Source organism: Nothoprocta perdicaria, unplaced genomic scaffold (assembly GCF_003342845.1).
Source record: "Nothoprocta perdicaria isolate Ctin4 unplaced genomic scaffold, notPer1 scaffold_186, whole genome shotgun sequence".
Classification (NCBI taxonomy): domain Eukaryota; kingdom Metazoa; phylum Chordata; class Aves; order Tinamiformes; family Tinamidae; genus Nothoprocta; species Nothoprocta perdicaria.
The window spans coordinates 1,183,088-1,204,256 of record NW_020455049.1 but is presented as its reverse complement, the minus strand read 5'-3'; the positions used below and the strand labels follow the sequence as shown (position 1 = coordinate 1,204,256).

Below are 21,169 nucleotides of genomic sequence, written 5' to 3'. Positions count from 1 at the left end.
TCAACAACGTGTTTTTTGGCCCAGCAACCACTTTCTACTAAGTGAGATCGGGAAAAAACAGCATGAATTTTAATTACTTTGTCTTCTCCAGCTATTCTCCCTCACAACTCAAAACGTTTTAACAAGCTCATTGATATTGCAACTTAAATTCTGCAACACGGAAAAAATATTCTGMTTAATATTTCTATCTTACTGTGGAAAGATATGTTTACAAAATGATTTACAGCCAAGTACTTGGTTAAAACTATCAGTCCCTTTCCTAACTTTCCAGTTTKGCAACACACATTTCTACCACACACCGTTTTCTTGCTAAGGGTTGATCTGACCCCCAGCGTGGTGGAYGGGGATCTCCTCATTCTGGTCGGCTTTTGGTGGGCTCTATTAGTGTAGCAGTATTTTATTTTTCCACTGGATAGATACATCAAGGAAGCCAATATTCAAGGAACTAATATAATTATGTGCTTTTCTTGGCAGTACCAGCAGAAGAGCGCAGAGCTAAACGGATACGAAGCTAAGCTACTGGTGTCCAGAGGAGTGATTAGAGTTGGGAACAGAGTCATTCAAGGGATCATGGAAGCAGAGGAATTAAGCCAGGCTTGGCACTGCCACCGTTTGTGTTAGACCCCTTTGAGAGCCAGGAGACCCTCATCTCACGATTAGCATCACGTACCGCTCAGCACCACAAAACACACTGCAAACGGTACCGAGGAAAGCACAAAGATACCTTGGGCATTTTGYTTGGCATTAAAATGACTACATTAATTTGCTTTTTTGGGGGCGTGGGATGACGTTGGCACAACTTGAGCACCCCACCTGCAAAAGAGAGGTGATCAGGAGCGGGCTGCCAAACCCTCAGCTCTTCAAATCAGCAGAGCCGCCCTGGCTCCATGAGACAGGCCACCACRGAAGGCTTGTTTCAAGGAGCATCACCCTCTCCTCACCTCTTGTTCCCCAACCTTGCTGTGGCTCAGCTCTGCTCCTCAGCCTTCTTCCTTCCCCTCAGCCCCTTGGACCTCTCCTCTGAATTTCCAACACSTGATCCTTGAGGGCCGACTCCACGTTATCCTCCCCCTGGACAGAGCTTTACAGAGGCTCCTCCAAGGTTTTGTCATGAGATTCCCAAGCAACCCTTTGCTATAACCCACTGAGATCTTAACTAGGGCCTGAGCAGCAGCACAGGTAGCTGTGGTGAAATGGCAATCAACACTATCTAGGTGTTTTCATGTTTGAAAGTAATGTTATGTCCTCTATTTCCTTCCCCTACATAATTTTATTACTGCAATGTTTCATGGCTTTCAAAATACAGAAGAATAATTATTAAAAAAAATTATTAAAAAACCCTATAAAGTTGACTAAAGCTGCCCTGTATTTCGCAGATTATCTTAAATTTCTTGGAGATTTGCTCACAGAACAGCTCATGTATCCTAAACTCCCATTAAAATCCTATTAAATACTCTTGTAGTAAGCAAGACTACCTAGTTATAATATTTAATGTTATGTCATTTATCCTGTTTTAAATAGAAACAGGCAGCCCCGGCATAAAATTTATCCCTGCACCGTTAGGACCTATGAAATGTTACATCCCTTGGGAATAGCAGGGCTTAATGCACATGGCAAATTATGCTTTCCAAAAGCAACCARGAATTCCAGGCTCCAGCACTCCTTAGTAACGCCGGGTTTTTAAACATACTAAATACATTTCTAAAGATGTGAACAGACAACCAGCTCCACTTAAGCAAATCCTGCTCATTACTGATCTGTCTCTGAGCTGTTCTGTATCTTTACAAGTCTGGTCTTTAACTGCAAATAGAAACAATTCGACTTCTTATCAGACCAAAGCAAAGCCAAATAAACTCGCCAGATTTAGAAGGGCTTAGCTAGCCTCACTGCCTACTACTTTTTCTATCTGCAAGCCAAGACCTAAAGCACCAATGATGCAATGTCCCAATAAAAGACCGTTCGCATGGAGTTGCCAGTCAGCATCAGAAGCAGGTAAAAACAAGATGAGTGATGACTTTTCTCACAGGACTTTCACAACCAGGAGATTTGGACAGTCAGAGACCATCCACACAATGTCATCTTCTCTCTCATCTCCAAAGGGTTTACCCAATGTAAGTTTTGCTATTGACTTCGCCAGGCTGCAATTTTCTGTTCTCCTCYGAGAGCCACCTGAGCATCACTGGAGGCTGCCCCTAAAGAAAAACCTAAACATTATTTCTTGGAAATACCTGAACCTATCACTGAAGAGAATGCCATCCCACTCCACAATACTTAAATACTTATTTGATACATTTTCATATCGAAATCCCTCATCTGGGAAAACAGACCATCAAACGCTTTATTGCTTCACAGAGCTGCTCTTCAGGAACCCTGTCACAACGCGACACAGTAAACAACTTGTCCAGGGTTACACAGGAAGCCTGAGGCTCCACCAACAACCCTGCGCCCCACAAAACTATTTGAACACCTTTGGTTTTCCAAAACACTAGTCAAGAGTGACAGCAGGAGCAAAAACAGAGYGAGGCTGCTGAGCTAACAGCTTTCTAGCCCCATACTCCCTAGGAGCACAACAAATTAACGTTAAGTGCAAAGAAAACATTGTTATGCACACAATGCACCAACATAAAACAGGCAGTTTCCCASTTTATGATCAGATATACACCAGTGTCCAGCCATAACACATTTTTGCTTTCAGCATTTCACCTCAGCTACAGCCGCCTCGGGCCGCTCGTGCAGACGAGCGCTGCGACAGAGCCGCCGGTTTCGGAGACGGCGCAGGCCCCGCCACAAGMCTTGCTGGTGCTTCAGCAGGACACAAAGGCCCTTGACCTCCCTCCGCTCTCCGAAATCTCCTTTCCTGCAGCCTGTGCAACTCATTTGCTTAAGAAAGCATAAAGCGACACAATAGCAATAGCAACAAAACATACAATTGCTTTTAAACTTTGACACCAAACTCAACCAAGTATGTTCAAGGGCTCAAGAAAGATCTTATTGTTGAGAGGGGGGAAGGTGGAGGAACTGTAAGCTAAAAATCCCTGGGGAATTACCATAGTGCCAGAATACTGAGATCAGCAAGTACGGGACTCAGAGCTGGGATTTACTTCCTTCTTAAAAAGAAAATGTTTCCTGCATTTAAAGTGTTAGGGAGAGCTCAAGCTTTGCTTTCAGCTATTTCTGCACGGGAAATTATAAATCGTCTTTAGCATCCATCAATAAAGCACCCCAAAATAGGCATGGTAAAACATGTCCTAGAAAGACACAAGGTTGACCCATGCTACAGACCTAACTGCAGGTCCCAAACGGCCCTTTTAGCTTTGCCAACGTTAGCACAGGTTGAGGAAAAGCAGGACGAAAGCCAGGTTCTGCAGACAGGCGACCTCCAGGCTCTCCATGCAAACACAGCTCCTAAAGGACACCCAAAACACCTACAAACAAGACAGTGAYTTCACTGGAGTCAGAGACAAAAGACCACTCAGCATCAGTGTGAAATTGTTCTCCACAAGCCAAACCCTTTCCAAATCACCCAACTTTGAGGGCATGAATTTGAAATCATCCAGCCAATTTCCTTATTATTTAACTGGTGATGTACAAAGATTCGGCCTAATAACACCTAGATTATGAAGCTAAGATTTAGAAATACAGATACATAATAGCCAAAACACAATACACAAAGCCAATGCAACAAGAGCCCTGTCCCAAATACAGAGGTGGTATGAACTGGCACATAGGAATATGAAGTTTGAGGGGCTCTAGGTGCTGGTTTCAAATGCCAGATCCCTCCCACCCCCATGACCCAAGCCTGGCAAGATGAAATCCAAAGGATTGGGGTAAGTACTGGTGCAGGTGAAACTCTTAGTCCCCTTTGCAAAGGAAATTAATGCAGCGAAGCCAAACACCACTTGCAATTTCACTCAGATCAAATCCTTGTTCCAAGCTCATTTTCCAACCAAGTACTGTCAGTCACTAGCAATTTTCTCTTACAACGTCACGCTGTTAAATGCAAGCATTTTATCAGATTTTCGGAAATCTGACGCACCAAAAATACAAAGAGGAAGGCATTATTCGTGCCATGAGTAACACTCCCGTTGCTTTGCAGCCTTCCCCCATCGGCTGTCGTCAGCGTGTTGCTGCCACTGCTCGAGGCTGGAATATTCTCAGGAACTGTTTTAAAACTCTGCTGGTCTAGCTCAATATAACAAAACAGTTACCAGTCTACAGGAATGTCAATCTTTCCTTCCAGGAAGAAAAAAGAAGAAATAAAATAAAGAGATTTTAGCTTTGTCCTCCTTAATTTGCCTAACAATTCTGCTTCTTATTAATTTAGCACCATACTATTGCCTTCAGTGGGGAGTAACCACTGCAAGCATTAGGAAACAGAAGCTAAAGATTAACCTTGCATTAAAACTACTGTTGACCTTATGAGAGTGATTATTTATTAGTCAGTGAAAATCATGACATAAGCTCACAGCTCATATAACTAACTATTCAGGTGTATTATAAAATAAATAAATACCATCCTTTTCCCACAAGCAACAGTACTTCGTGTTACTAAATCACCCGCAGCTTTAACACGGATGTTTAACAGGTCCACACAAACACAGCATTCAGATGAATGTTCAGATTAAAAAGTAAATTAATCAATAAGTGTAATAAGCAATCACTGCACGATGAGAAAAAAAGGCCAGCCAAAAAGGGGGTCTCAAGGTTTGTATTCTAAGAGGAGTAGGGAACTTGGCTTAGGACACACAGAGTTAAAAAGCAACTGCTTGGCCATACTCAGATGTTTGTGCAGCACCAAATTTAAATCCAAGAGAGATTATGAGAAAATTTGCTGCAGGCTGTCAGACCTCATTAAGTTAATGGAACTGGTAAATTGGCTCATTTCCAGCACATTGTGGAAAGAAAAGCGCTTTCAGCGAGACTGAAGGAGATCCAGTTTCGCTTTGGCAGCTAAAGGAGATTATTAGCTATAAATAATGGCTGCAGGGAGATGACTTATATGGCATTGCTTGACCCAAATGAAGGAGAAGATGCACAAAACATTAATGTTAGGAAATGAACACTGCAGTCTCCGTGCTGGATGGGATCTAGAAGAGCTCTGCAGGCATTTTCCCTCTAAAGCCTTACTACTTACAAAAGCAACTGAAAGACTTCGTTGCAAGAAGTGACTAAACTCAGCAGTGGGGAGAAGAATTTTCTCCTTGTTGGGACCTGGAACCTCTTAAAAAGTTACAGCACCAAATGTTCAACGGGAAATGTTGGTGCCTTCTGATGGTCTCTCTAATATATGTGACRTTTTGTCTGAAATACTGAGAGGTACCAGCAGCCTTGGAAGGATGGGAGCAGAATTCAGCACCTGAGACACTAGTTCAGTGCTATCAAAATCAAATTGTGTTTGAGGAAGGTTTGTGGAAATACTGATTTTTTTTCCAAAAAGAATGCAGCTTCTGGAGTGGGACTTAACAAAAGAAAATAACTACATTTAAGTTTGCAAAAGGAATCCTTTACCTCAATCTAGAAATAAAATTAGCAATACTAGCACATAAAAAGAAAAAAAGAAAAAAAAAAAAAAAAAAAAAAAAAAAGATCCTTCCAAAGGATCAAGGAGAAAGTTATTTTTGAGTGACTAGAAATGATGAAATGTTGAATGTAATAGGATAAATTTATGTTCAGGCAGGCATGATAATTCATTTATCTTACCTCAAGTTACTGGATTGTGAACTATCTTACAGTGATTAGTACCTACCCACTTTATTTTAATAAGCAATAAAAAAATTCAGATACAACTTATTTGTTGAGACACTCTTTAGGAACAATTTGACAGCTTGCACAGCTCAAGGGGTAGGGTTAGCCCTTGAACTAATTAAAACTGCGCACAGGTCCAGACTGCAAACACTTCAGATTTTGGGAGGCTGTYTAGACAGACAGGCCTGCAAAGCTCAAGTCTAGATTTCCAATATCCTGAAGGCCGGGGACTGGATCTGTTTATTTATGGYTAGTTATGGAACCATTCCTGCTTGGAAGTTGCCTTTACTGGCAAAGTGTTTGCAACAGGTGTTGATCCACAGYACTCACAAACAAAAACCAGAGCAAACCCACCCGCTGGGTGCCRGTGGGTGCTCCAGGCACCCTCAGCAGGCACTGCCCGGCCTGTGCACGCCTGCCTTTAACTCAGCCTCGCTGCCCATGGATGGGCGAATTGCCAGGCAAACACAAAGCGCGAGTGCTTCTGGAGGAATACTCGGCTGGAAAATTTTGCTCTCCTCTGAAACGTGATGCCAGTTTATTTAGTCAGAGCAGTACTCATACATGAGGAACACATCTAAACATTTTACTCAAATATTCAGTCTGAACAGAAAACAAAGGCTATGGTTTCTAAGTGGCCTTCATGACACCAGCCACCAAGATGAGGCCTGTGGAAACCAACAGTTAATACGGACACCAAAGATCACAAATCTCAAAGAGTCGCCCAAGCTTTGAAACAACGTTAACTTTTCTTTTTCACACAGAGGAGGGAAGCGAGAGTGATCACAGGTTCAATGTGACATTTGTCAAATTTAAACCATCAGGCCACAAATCCCTGAGCAAACAGGATGTTTCTCCTACTCATCTCCTTGAGCAATGCAAGAAAACAATTTTTTCCTTCTGTTTTTTTCACTTATGACTTCTCAAGTACCCAGTACACTTAATCCTCTCCCCTTAAAAGGTCATATACTTTATATACTCATTAATATGCTTAAGTAACCCAGACAGGATCCAGGCCAGCAAATGCACCAGCCCAGGAGACCCGAGGCACTTTGCCCCTCCTCATATTATCCTCTGATACATCTAGAACTAATCGCACAAAACAACACACACAAAACCTAGCAAACAGGCACGAGTTTCACCTGATAAAGTTACATCACCATTTTTTATGGATACTGTAAGCCCAAAGCCCCCTAATTAAGGTGAACACTAAGTGTGTTTATTGAGTAACCTTCATGAGGAGAGGGAAGGAAACCGGGCGATGCCGCCACGTGCGGAGCGGGAGCCCGATACCCAACTACAAGGAAGCGAGAGCAGGASCCAACATCCATTACCTGAATATACCCAAGTGTGAAAGATATATGCTTTTTATACAAAGGAATACATTGGAAATGAAATGAATTATAGCTAGAATATATTCTTTCAAAGCACTGCACGAATGTCTTTGTAGAAGCCTGAGAACGTAGAGCAGGGTTTTTATAAAAGCTGTATAATGAGGAACTAAATACTTCTTTCCAGCACTGAATTATAAAGATCATGTAGTTAGAGATACTTGAAATTAAATTGGGCATACAAGAGTGTAATTATATATATATATATATCCTATTATAATTATTTCTTAAAAACAAATGTGGCATTGCTGGAAAAATAAAGCTRGCATATAAAGATACAAGATATGAACTATGTACAGAAACCCTATCCTTCTAATAGAGTCAAATGTATGCAAGGTACCACCTATATTCAAGAAAATAAAAAGTAGAACAGATAGGCCTATATTCCTGTGCAGAACTTAGTTTTCAGCATTGAAATCAATGTTTTTATAGCTATTCAGAATTACAGAGAGGTCAATAAACCAATTACTTTGGGCAATGGTGCAAAATAAGTATTCCTAAAGTAATTAATGCCCTTTTCATGGTTTCTACATCATGGAGTGTTAATAAATTGAGCCTTTGTCACTACCCAGTAATTTCTTCACAACTTTCTTCGTTTAAATCCATCTTTTTTAGGGCTCYCTGTTAATAGATTAAAACACCAGACTAATTAGATTTGCATTTCAACAGTTAAGTCACAAGCTCTATTTTCATCTCTGCTCAGACGCTCTGTTTTCCGATATTCCTAATGAGGCAATACTTTCCTTTAAAGGGGGCAATACTTTGAGGAATTTCTAGTGGCTTATTAGGAATGTGAAGAGCATCTTGCATGAGTTCCCACATATAACACTTAAGCAGAGCACAGAACACCAGCATCCCATTGAATCGAAGACCTCCTATAACCTTAGTCTGCATCCCTACGCAGGATCATCCTGGTCCTTAACCACAGCATTCCGGTATTTCCTTCCCTCACACACTGTTTGGATTCAGCTAATGAATTTGAGATTTATTTGCTTGACTGCTGCTCCAGTTAAACATCCTATTTGGCTCCAGGAAAAGTGAGGAGGAAAAGCAGTACTGGCCAGTGCCATCACCTCAGGCTGCAGAGGCTACGGGGCAGAACGGAGCTCCCTCTGGATCTCCACTGAATTCCTGGTTTTCCAAAGAGAGAAGCACTTACTTAACAAGCCACCCTRGTACTTTTAACACCTTCTGCACAAAAAGGCTCAATTTCTGTAAAAAGTAACATGTCTTATGAGTCCAGTAATGATCAGGAAAGGGCAAAAGACTAATTCCACTCTTGCAACAGGAACCAAAGTGGATTTTTACTCTAAAAAGGACAAAAGTAAATACCGTGAGCATTTGCCTTTGAAAGGGCAACTGCAATAGTAGGAGGGCTCTTCTGCTGAACCCTGAGTAAAAGAGAAGTCTTCTAAGGGGGGTTTTCTCCTCACAAACRTTACACACTCTCCCACCTAAGCTGCTTCTACTGGGATTTACATAGAGGAARTTTAACCAAGGCCACCCTAAGAGTGAGTCTTGGACCTCCTCATACACAGGGGAGAAGCAGAAACCGCATTGCACACAGGCAAGCCAACCAAACGGCACAACGGCTGGGCTTCCTCCAGCCCCCGTGAAGACAACTCAAGGTTCTCAGCAAGCCATGGCTATTTCAGGGTATGCCTGCCCACAAGACAAGATAATCATCATAAGATCAAGAGCTAGATCAACAGCCAGTGCCATCGTTCTCCAAATGTTTCTTGTCCCTCTGAAACACCTTCGAGATTATCTAGCATTAGACGCACGGATCTACTCACTGGCAGGAAAGCTGTGATGAATTAATGTGCAGGCAGCAGCAGGATCGGAGCACACRTGTCATCGAGCGCTCCTGTCACCAGCAAGAATTATGTCTGTATTTTAAATTAAATTTTGGCCCCTACACATGTCTGGTCCTTCTCCCATCTCTAGTGGTGCGGAGAACGAAGGGATAAGAGCCAAAGATGCCAAATGGAGCCCATCTCACCACCTCTGCCTCACTCACCAGTGAATGAAGTCATTAGCTTGAAAAGCTGGGTCTGGAAGAGGCTTTGAAACCTATTACAGCCTTCAGAGYTCCACCTGGGAGATAATTTGCCAAGGTGCTAAGTGGAGCCAGAGCCAAGGTTGATGGCTCAGCCAACCCAGCTGCGTGGCAAGAGCCTCCTGCCAAGAACGTGGAGGCACAGAATTGCAAAGTCAGATATAAGACTGCACAATTCCCACAGTCATAGACCCAATTTAAATCCCTGAGCTAATGTTTGTAAAAGGCCTTGAAGATGAAAAGTACTGTGCACAATAAGTCCGAAGTAAAATTATTAAAACCAACACTTTGTGAAAASAGATTAATTATGCTATTACTGTTTGCACATGTGAGTTTTCCATAAAAATAGAAATCTGGGCCCCAGTTCAACCAAGCAATTTAACATATGTCTAACTTATAAGTACAGGAGTAGTCCGAGTTAAGTTAATGAGACCACTCACGCTTAAAAAGTGAGGCATGTGCTTCACTACTTGGGGCCTTGGGATTAGAGACATAGGCACGAAAAGACAGGAACCTAACACCTCTTTAAGCATCTTAATCCAAAATAGTGATGGATTTTCTTACCTCAGAGTTACTTAACCACCTAGACTCCAAAGGTTTCACCAATAAACATCACCTAGCAAATGTCTAGCACAGCGAGTGTATCCGTAGGTCTTGATGCTGTCCAAGGGGTGGGCATCTCCTTCCTGGATGGATTCTCAGGTAGGCTTCTCCAATCCTGACCTGTTTTAAGGACTAGATTCCTGGATGAAACCTTGACCAAGAAACTATGGCTTGGAAGAGGTCGTACAGACTCCTTATCTCATTATTTTGAACAGCCTCCTAGGGACAGTGAATCCAGCCTTATCTTTTTCCTAACTTCCCTCAAAATAAATAAAGCTGAATAAAGTGGATTCCTGTTCTGCAATTGCCTGTATAGCATTTAATCACTTCACTGAGTTTAAAAGGGTGCCTGTACCYAGACTTGCCCAGAGTTATCTTTGAGGAATAGAGTCGAGTATAATTAAAATTCGGAAGAAAAACGAACAAAAATATGAAGTAAGATTACAATTWATTTAGGTTTCTCAAATGAAAAATGTTAGCATAYTACATTCTGGGTGAATAATGGCCTTTCAAGGATATTTATAGAAACACAATGTTCTCTAGACAATATCCTTCAGTAGTTCCCATAGTAGTTCCCATCGTATATGCCGTTTCTGCTGATCATTTACTATATATACTTTTTATAATGTCCTGAAACACGGCTAAAGCTATATGCACTTCTCCCACTTGCTTACATAGCAGAACTTTATAGTTTATCCTATAACCCTGTGTTTCTGAAGATATTTATTGCTTTTATGCTTATTCTTTAAAGTCTTGCTTGGGCTCTGTTGAGCTGCTATCTCCATGGCTTATATTCAAGCTGGAAAACAAATCAGAAAGTAGACAGAACTCAACACTTTTCCTTTTTCTCCGTCTGAACAATGCACAATAGCTGCCCTTTCCTGTAGCCACAGTCACTGCAGGGAGATGCAGGAGGAGGTTCTTTTGAGTCATTTAGATGTAATTGCTGTTTCGAGAAAGAGACCCTACAACTGAATTTTCCTTCCTGGAATGGATACTGACACACAGATTCACTAAAACAGAACAAAAGAACATGTTTCAGAAAGAAAAAGCTCTCCTTGTTATTGTGTTGCATATATAATGCCACAATCTACAGCACTTGCTAGTAGTTCTAGTTAAGAATATACTCTACTCTGGAATGGAATGGAATAGTTGCTGTATTTTTAGATGACTTTGGAATAATTGCTGTATAAAATGGAATAGTTGCTGTATTTTTAGGTGACTTTAGCAGGATTTCAACCTTCAAATCACCTACAAATTAAGGCTGCACAAATGTTGACTTTTTGGCAGCACGAGGTCTCTTTCTTGCTGGAGGAATATGTTTTGCTCCGCATACTTCCTTCAAAGGACACAACTACAAGCCCTGAACTTCAGTCTTCAGGCAATTGCTACAGGAGAAAGGAGTCAACTCTGGCAAAGACAGCAGATCACTTTAGGCAGAGCAACTTTGCATGCAGCGTGTCTATCAGAAAAAAATAAAAAGGAATTTATCTGGAAGCCTAGCTCCCCTCAAAAGACAAACCTGGAAAATGTGAATGCTTCAAAGGTCTAAGTCACCTTAAAATGGTTGGTTATTTATTTATTTTTTTTATTACAGAAAAATTTGCACGGAAGTAATTCTGTTTACCGAAACAGGAGTGGATGACAGAAAGGCGCCCGAAGCCCCTGGGTACCGGGTGTCCCGGGCCCACAAACCGCCTCGCTTGCCTGGTACTCGCCCGTGTGAAACCCGTCGCCCGGCGCTGCCTGCATTCGGTGGCACCCACGTGTTTGGGTGCCGCGATTCGGTGCGGGCGCCTCCCGGCGCGGGCAGCCCCCCGGGCGCCGCTGCTGTGAGAACCGCCCGTGGGGGCTGCGGAGCGGAGAATTTCCTTTCCCATCTTGCTCCGGAATATAGTCCCATGACCCGCGGGTCACCATCTGCTCRGTTACACTGGCACGATGCCTAGTATGCTGGAGGTAATGCCACCGTCCCTTCCTGCAATTGTGAGCCCCAACACGGCCGCCTCCGAGCACAGGGCCTGCGCACAATGCGGCAGCTCCCGGCGAGATCAGAGCTAGGACACCACCGAAATTCCCTTCGTCTACAGTAGCCTAGGATGTGGGAATGGCCAAAGGCTCTCTTGATCAAAGGTCACTCTGGGGAACAAAGCAGGCACCGCTGATGTGTCCAAGATAGCATAAGRTAACACACACACATGCACCGAATTGTGTCTGGCGTGTGCGGTTCCCCYCCAGTTCCTCTCCTAATGATCTTTGCTTCGCTCCGTATTCATTTGCCTCCCATCTCCCATTCTCGGGATGCCCTAGAGCAGAAAAAATTATACCAAACATAAGCGAAATCAAACAAAGTTTTCATTGAGCACCATTCCTAACATGCACAAACGAGGCGCTTGTGTTACGTTTCTCGGGAGTAATTGGCAGGTTCGGTTTAACACAACCAGGTTTTGGGGTTTTCTTTAGATGTACCCGTCCAATACAGTAACAAAAAAACTCACGTGACTTTTTAAGAATAGCAATAGTAGAAAATCAAGTTAATTCTTTCTATTATCAAAAAACATATAGTGAATAACACAAGTATGTCCTTCAATTTTTTTTGCAGGTGTTCTCAGACGTAAAAAGAACTTAGGAATGGATGTTCACCAGCTCCTACCATAAACATTATGGTTAAAATCTTCTTTTAAAGCACTGCGCTATTTTAAATTCAGAGGAATTCCAATGGTTAAAGTAGATTTGTTCCGGGTATATATACTTAGTAATCAAAAGTCATAATAAGAATCAGAATGCAATGTTTTGAACCCAAGATAAACACTATTTTTCTACTTTAGTACCAGGTACAGCTTCAAAAAATGCCTTTTTATTTTTCAATACTTACTGGGATTATGCTAAAGAGTATTTCTGGTCATTAATAAATAAATGTGCTTGCAATTTAGCTCTTATTCCTCACCTTCCTGTCCCACTCCAGGCACTTTTTCCTCATACACTTGCTCCTAGCTTACCAGCAAGTGCTTGAAAACAGCTGCAAGGCAAAAGAACACTCGTGGGACCAAACCGAATTGGGCCTTCTCCTAAAACACGTGTGTTTGGTAGCACGTTCTTCTTCCCTAAGCAYTCCTTTCAGCATCTTTACTCAACTGCGTATGGTTTCGTGTATACTGGTAAAATCATGTCAGCAACCTTGCGTTTTGTTCATCTTTGAGCACATTAGAGCTAGAAGCAAGACCCCACCAGCGTGAGAGCACAGGCAGGGTTGACCACGGCATTTCTAAAGGTATCAAGATGTCACGGCAGACGTGGCAGCCGGCACACGCGTGTGCGCACGCACGTACACAGCTGTGCTGCCATGTGCTCAGCCAAGCCATTCGCAGACACCACACACGGCCTAAGGGCCCCAGCCTGAGCTCAGCCCAGAGGGCTCAAGTGTGTCTGAGGGAACACCACCGCTGCTGGAGGTGACCGCCACAACGCTGTCTCCCTTCTCAGCTGGCAGAAGGCAGCCCCTATAACCAAAAATTAGGTCCTTTTTGGAGCGTTCCTGGGCAGTACTAAACATTAGCACCAGCAGTTTAACCCAGCCTTTTTTTCCGCGCTTGTCCCAGGAAAAAAATGTCCAAAAAATTGTCCCTCTTCCTTTCTGAGGGAAATCTGCCCCAGCAAGTCCCTGAAGCGGCTCTGTCAGACCGGGCTGCTGTGCCCTGGGCTGCAGGAGGTGACGACGGCAGCRCTGCTGCTCGCGGGCAAGATGGAAAAGCTGCCTGTGACGGCCTGCTCCTACCGAAACTGATGGATTGGCTTGGGTAATCCAAGCACTTACTCACTTTAGTGTCTTAATACCTTTGAAATGGTCTCAATTCAGCCTCCTTGGCAGGAGATTAGCAGAGAGGAGCGAGAGCCGGGCTGCTGCAGTTGGTGGTGCTGAGTGTGTGTTGGGCAGGGAGGGTCATTAGTTACGTACACGTGTGTATGAGAGCCATCAAACTTGAGGAAATTAAATGCAGTTTTCATAGCTGGAAAACAGCTGTAAAGTTATACTGCTTTGCTCCCAGAACCTCTTCCTATTTTAGATTTGGCATTGGGACTGCTGATACTGCTTTTAAAAGGCGTATCACTCGTTCATCTCTGCTAACATTTCTATAGGTGACTGTATTGCATTTTGCCTTCTTCGTGCTACTTTGCTCTGTCTCCCTACTAAACTCAAAGTAACGGACAAAGGCACTACAAGTGACTGGCTACAATTTCCCTAATTGTTTTTGGCACCTTTACTTCATATTTGATGTCCATCTGTCATGCTGAGAACAGGAGCAGGACAGTTTGAGTAGATATAACCAGGGCCTTTGTCCAGCCCATGAGGTTTCACGGGATAAACCGGTGTCTCRTTCAGACAAAGAATGTTGTAGTAGCAGATGCTAGCAGTGATTAATATAGGAAATTTACTTGGAAAAAAATGAAATTGCATAGAATGGTTATGACTAACTGTGCGAGGAGGTGTTGGCAGGAACCATACGTTCACCTCACAGCATGACACGGATTCACATTGTCAAATGCCTGCGGGCTCCAGGGCTCAGGTGTGAGGCCGTGACTTATCCTTACTGGACACTGCAAGGTTTGGTACAGAATTTATTAAAAGAAAAAGCCACCTCACAGAGCAGGAAGATGCTTGGAAGATGGAGATCATATTTTTTCCTTGCTCAGTATGTTTGCTTTGAGTCTTGCTTAAACCATTCGAGTAATGCTGTCGGAATAGAAAAGGAATCCACAAGTATGAGAACAGATTGAATGCTGATTAATGTAAGTGTCCCAGATCCCCAGCTCTAGGTATGAGCTAAGCTTGGGTCAGAAATGCCAAGGTAAACAGTGGCAAAATGCTTCAGAAATAACTTGTGGCTTGAACAACGGTAAGGAATCAATAAGAGATTAACACCAGCCAGGAGCAGTGAATGGAATAAACTCATCATTTGTCCCAAAGCCAGACTTAACAGAGAAAGTCTTTCGTCTATTGGAAAATTAGGGCTGTATTTTTGAAAGGTGTGAAATTATTTTTTAAAGATATCATTAAATACTGAAAAAACACCCAGAACAGTTCCAGCACAGCCTTCCAAATTGCTTCTTTCTTTCTTAGTAGGTAAAAATATGTTTATGCTTTGTATTGCATTCTAAAAAAAGGGTAGGAATTGTCTTTGTTTCCTTTGTGAAATGCTTACAAAATATAACATTGTCAAGAACCCTTTTGGATAAGTTTCCAAAGGATTTAGGAAACATAACAGCAAAATACAATTGTGAATTACCTCTGAAGCAGTAAAYGAACCCAGAACACAGCTGGATGATGAGCAGAAAGTGAAATATTCATTATGTAGTGGTAGTTGAAAATCTAATTTGGTAAGAATTAAAATAAAAAAATAAAAACATGTACATTTTCCAGGAATCCTGATTAAATATAAAATTGTTCTTTAGATTTAAAGAATACAGATTATCCCATATCAAAATGGCATTCAAAGTGTGGCAGAAGGAGAAAAAAAAAAAAAACGAAAAGCTTGAAATAAAGGAATTTAATAGGAAGTTTTTCCAAGTATTCCTTATCCTCTGAGCGAGTAAACTGTGCTTTACTTCTTAATTATATTCCCCCTTGGCAAAATAAAAAAAAAATCTGAGTGATACAAGTGAATTCACTTTTAGCAAGTGAACAATTGTTTGCTTTACCAGCAGTGAGTTCACCAGAAATCTTTCAGTGTGCTTTGGACCAGTTCCTAACTGCTGTTTATACTCCAGACCATGTATTAATGGATTGAATAAAATGCTTTCTTATTCTATCAGAAGAGTGATCCATGTAAAACTGATCATGAATTCTTGTTCTTTTGAATGTTTAAATACTTCTCTATGCCCTTTTGCACAAATGCACCCGTAAAGACACAAGGGGAGCCGGGTTCCTGGCTGAGGATTTCCCAAGCGCTGTCAAAGCTGGGCTGATTTGCACTGAGCAGAGGTCCAGCCCACAGTCCTCAAATGCACAGCATAAAAATATATTGCCCTTCAGAAATACGTCAAGAAACAGCCTGCAAAGTGCACTGTAATGCAACTGCTGGCTTTTTCTTCCAATACTGCAGTCTGTCTCTTACCGCTATGGGGAAAATTCTAAACACATTTACACTACAGAGTTTACTCAGTAGGAAATACTGCCTTTCCAAAGCCATTTTCCCCCCACTACTGCATTGAAAACTTTCTCAAAATAATTTCCCCTCCAATTAACATGTGTTGTAAGAGAAGCAGAAAGATCATAAATTATTTTAGCCATCGGCTTTTCAGCTTAATTTATTACCAAAAAGTAATGAGTGCTGCTATGGAAATGCCAGCCTGTGAATCTATAAGCCTAGGAAATTGTGAACTAATCTGCTCTCTTTTCCCCAAGGTCAATTAGAAATGACACCGGCAGACTTCTCTGTGACCTGCTGAGATTTATAGCTTTCCATGTTAGGGCTCTGGTTCAGCCAGAAGATTAGGATCAGAGCAGCACCTGGTAGACTGTCATCAGTTAAGCCAGGCTGGGCCGATGGCTCCGGGCTAAAATGTCCATAGGGAGAGAGGTCGGTCGTGTCACACGGCCTGTGTGTTGGCCGAGGCTGAAGCACATATGCAAGGTGCCCATTTGTAAGCAAACTGGGCCAATAAAGGTCGAAAACCTTTAATAATGGGCATTGGACTGCAGACTGCTAAGGCACTCGTCACCACACAAGTCGTACCTAAAGATACTCCCTTCCTTGGGAAGACTTTAGTGCTCTGCACATCTCTCTCCATTGCTTGTTCTTTGCTGCTTTCCTTGTTTCTGTTGCTGCTTTGTCCTGGAAAAGCTCTTGGGCATTTCAGGGCATCCCGAGTATTTAGGTGGCTGCCGGGTGCTCCGTAGGGGCATGGGCAGCAGTGTGGAGAGCGCCTGCCCTTCCGCAACGCGACCGCTTTGCAGTCCCACCAGCCTCTCTAGCTTAATTCCTGCCAGGGCGGGCAAGACCCAGCAGCAGGGCAATGGCAGAAGAGGCTGGCAGGCCACGGTCTGGCCTCCACGGCCTCTATTCCACGTGTGACACAAGGGATCAACTGCTTTAAATGCATGTCTGCGTGGTGCTGGACAAGTGACTGGAAGAAATGAAACCCCAGGTTTTCACCTCCATGCCGTCTTTTATGGATATTGGAGGAATGAACCATTGTTGCAGCCATTATTTCTTATGTCCACATCAAAAGATTAGGCCGATGAGGCAAAAAAAATTACAAAACCTGCATGCACAGTTAGATTTATCCTTGTAGTTTAACACAGACAAACAAAAGCAACCCAAATGTYCTCACTTGATTTTAATATGTTTATACCCTGGGGTCCTCCTAGGATTCTTAGACCCAGATGAGCACCACTGTACTTTTAAACTAAAAAAAAAAACAGAATTATGGTCCTTAACAGTGCTTTAAACTACTTTTTTTTAAATCACTGAAATTCAAGTTTTTGCCATACTCTCTTCTTTTTTTGATTCTAAATTGTTTTCCTAGGYTTAGTTGATGCTGTCAAGTGTCCCAGAGCACTTTGGTCCCTACCAGAACAGAAAAGCTTCCTTCCCTTGAGAGGCTGCAGTCAGTGCATGCCAGCAGTCCTTGTGTACCAGACACATGGCACCAACGGCAAAGTACTGTATTTTTCAAACAGGTATCTCATAGGAGTCAAACAGATATCTAATAGGAGTCTGTAGAGTTTTATATAGCCAAATAGGTGCACTCTCTGTAGAAAAATACTAAATACACACCTGCTCTAATGGGATTGACTAAGAGGAAAAACATACTGTAAAGTTAAAAGCACAGCCTTGGCAAAGGCAAGAAAGAAGAAAGCTCAACCCTGTCAGCCCTCCCTAGCCTTTTTACTGGGTGTTTTCCCCCTTTTTGATTAGACAAATATCTGACAATATTCCGTAAATAGCAGATAAGAGTCTAGTGCTTTTCTTGCTGTTTRTTTGCCTCAGTTGTCAACATCGTTAAGCCTCAATTTCCTAGCATTAGAATGATCTCTTCAGTATGGATTTAAACCACATTTAGAATATTCTTTTAAAAAATACTTCTTTTTTTAAATATTCCTCACCTCACAGTAATTCTTTCCTTCCCAACAACACTCACGAAAAAAATGTAAACGCTTTAAACATTTCAAGCTGTCACATTTATATCCTCCCCGAGATCCCAGAAGGAATAGAGCCAAACAGCCCAGACTAGGCTGTTGGCATTTGCTATTATAATGAACTTTCCATAGCTTTTACCTAGGCAGAATCCTTAGTGTATGTTTAACCAGTGCAGATAGATTTTCAAGTCGTGCAGCACAAAACAAGCACATTCAGTGTTACACATAGTCAGGAACACCGTGGATAATGTTCAGGCCTTATTCACTTCTTTTCTCCTCCAATTCCATCCCCTTGGATGCTCTCAACTGTTTTTTGAATGACCCCAGTGTTTTAGTCTTAATAACCTTCACAGCAGTCCATTCCAAACATTTATTACTCCTGGGTTAAGAAGTACTGCTCAGCCACATCTGTTCTTAATTTACTTTTTTTTTAAGCTTTTTTCCTTTTTTTTTTTTTTTWAATGTATCATTTCAATGGAAGAAATATACCCAAAAGCTCTACTTGGTGAAAAAATTACACAGGCCAATGCATGTAAAGGGTGTGCAAGCATGCATTTTGTCAGAAAGCCCAAGACAGGGGCATTAGCTGATATTAAGGGCTTGTGGGCCCTAATAAGGGCTTTCCTGCCACAGAAACGCCTGTCATTTCTACGGACATCCATCACCAAGAAGTTGAAATATACACACGTGGAGGAGAAAGTTCATGCTGGGGATCCCATCGCTTCTCCTGTTTACGTATGTGAAGTCCAAGCTATGTGGGACCTGCTGGGCTCTTTTCTCTCTTGGATACACACCCCGGAGGGTATGTGGTGGATAGGTCTGGCACTGCAGAGATCCATGGGGAGGCAGGAATGGTGCAGCTCCAAGTCCTGGGGGCTTTGGGCAGCCACGCAGACCGTCGCAGGAATCTGCTGGAAATTAATCTCGCCCTAGGGTGCAAGACAGGCTCACTGATGCTCTTGGTAGAGGAGATGGGACAAGTGTAGGTTCAGCTCAAGGACTGCAAGGACGGCGACAGCGGGGCGCTTGTGTGCGAACAGCGGCCTCCTCAACGGCGCCCACTCCCGTGGAAACCGCGTCCTTCCTCACGGAGCAGCTTGTGTTGGGATTCACGAGAGACACCTGCAGCAAGCTGGGCCACAAACCGCATTCGGGAGCTGACAARGAGCACGTGTGGGGGCTGCCAGGAGCGGCGGGGAAGGCCCGACGTGTTGCCAGGCTTTCACCCAGCCTCCCTTGTAAACTTAGGGTTTGTTAAGATGAGGTTTTAACAGACAGACGGCCTATCCTGCTAAACCAGTCCTCTGTCTCTGAGACTGTCGTTGGAAGGGACCCCTGGACTTTTCAACCTCCCTGCTCAAGCCAGGGTCCACTACAGCACGTCACTCAGGTCCATGTCTAGCTGGGTTTTGAGTATCTCCAAGGATGGAGACTATACAGCCCCTGTAGACAAACCTGTTGCAGTGCTCAACCATCCTCACCATAGAAGAAAAGCTTTTTTTTAATGTTTAAATGGAATCTCCTGTCGTTCAGATTATGCTCACTGCCTCTTGTGCTTTCACCGGGTCCACTGAGATGGTGCTACTTAGAGCGACAGTCTACAAGTGACAATCCATTYGCAATGGCTGGTGCATTAGCATCAAGTTTGTATCATGAAAAAAATCATGKTTTTTTTCAGAATTAATGCTTTTTAATGTAGGCCTCCATTTATGATGAACAGTCCTCTTTGCATGCACCGAGTACTCAGAATGCTAGAGATCCTCAAGGAAATTCAAGATAAATGTCCTTTCCCAGGGCTTTGACAGTTCCGCAGTTGTTTTATTTTATTTAACATTCAGAACTGACAAAATACAGTTCCACAGAAAGAGACCATCTCCCTCTTGAGGATATTTTAATTATTCGAGATGACGGTCTAGAGGACAGCACAAACTGGAGCGCACGGTCTCAGGGCTTCACATGCAACCCCTCACGTGCCGTGTCAATTTAAAGACACTTTATTGGGAAGCTCAATCTATCCCAGATGCTGACAGAAATGGTACAGGTGACGACAACATTCCTCTAACTCAATACGTATGATTGGAGTTAATGTGAGTTTCTGAGAATTCTTATTCTAYTCTGCTGGCCCCGTATTCTCAGATACTGCTGCAAGAATCATTTTTGCTGAAGCAAAAGAAGCAAGCAGCCTGTTTTGTATGAGTTCCACAGATTGACTCGCCCGTTTATTCCTTCTGGAAGGGAGAAACAAACATTCATTTGCTTGATATTTAAGTGTAATGTCATGGTTTGCAAAATAAACTGGTAGTGTGACAGATGGATTAAAAATAAAAGTATTTATGTGCTTGCAGATGCAGAATTAGACATCAAGGGATTTACTAAAAGCACTTAGGCAGAAGTTAGGTTCTTAATTTATTGRAAGTAACTCACCTCTCACTCCTATTCGGCCACCATTCATTTCATACCAAACATAACCTTTGCTAGCTCTCAGGAGAAGAAAAAAAGGAAAAAAAAAAAAAAGAAAGAAAGTGAGCTGAGGAGCTGAACTATCTTCTTATTTCCAGAGAAGGCTCTGGCACAACATAATGGAAGCCTGGTCAATTTGAAGAAAATCAGGAAACACTGAATCATTCCTGTGGCTAAACTATAACTTCTTTTTTTTCTTCTATAAACCTGCCAATTTGGMAAACAATAAAATGAGTTGTTTTTTTCCCTCTTCCACTGCTTGTTGCTATTCCTTCTCCTTCCTGCTCATCTGACATCTCCTTGAATTTGCAATGAGATATGACAACGTACATACTCTGATTCAGAAATGGCACTCGGATTGTTTATGGCCCAAGGCCAGACAACCACCAAGAGAAGCCATCAGCAGACTGCAATACCCAGCAAGGCAAGTTCCCCTCCTGAAGGGCAAGAGGGAACTGAATGCAGTAAAATGAAAGCAGAAGCACTAATTTCCAACTGCCGCTTAAACGAGCTATGAATCCTAAAGTACACAGGAAAACGTGCTGCACATGGTATCCTGGAACACTTSAACATATGGGTGATAAAGCGGAAGAGATACTGAGAAATTAATTTACATACAGTAATTTTTGTTGTTGCTTTTTTATAGTGTGTATCAATCACACATGCACCTTGATCCAGAAGAACTGACTGATTCAATGAGGAAGCTGGAAAATAAGTGGAAACCATGCCTTAACTTGCCTGTTCCTTCTTTGGTTAATGAAGATCTGATAA

The 21,169-nt window shown here is 42.6% G+C and overlaps 1 protein-coding gene across 4 annotated transcripts in view; it reads right to left on the bottom strand.

Moving 5' to 3' along the window:
* Positions 1–21,169, bottom strand: part of KCNQ1 (potassium voltage-gated channel subfamily Q member 1) — a 265,151-nt gene that overhangs the window by 95,449 nt on the left and 148,533 nt on the right. Inside the window, exon 13 of one of the 4 annotated variants that reach the window (XM_026036802.1) lies at positions 20,036–20,166. The exons of the other annotated variants lie outside the window; for them this stretch is intronic. Within the exon in view, the coding sequence (XP_025892587.1) occupies positions 20,049–20,166 (118 nt within the window). The 3' untranslated portion in view covers positions 20,036–20,048. Of the gene's footprint in view, positions 1–20,035; positions 20,167–21,169 lie in introns of those variants that run through there. 4 annotated transcript variants of the gene reach the window in all.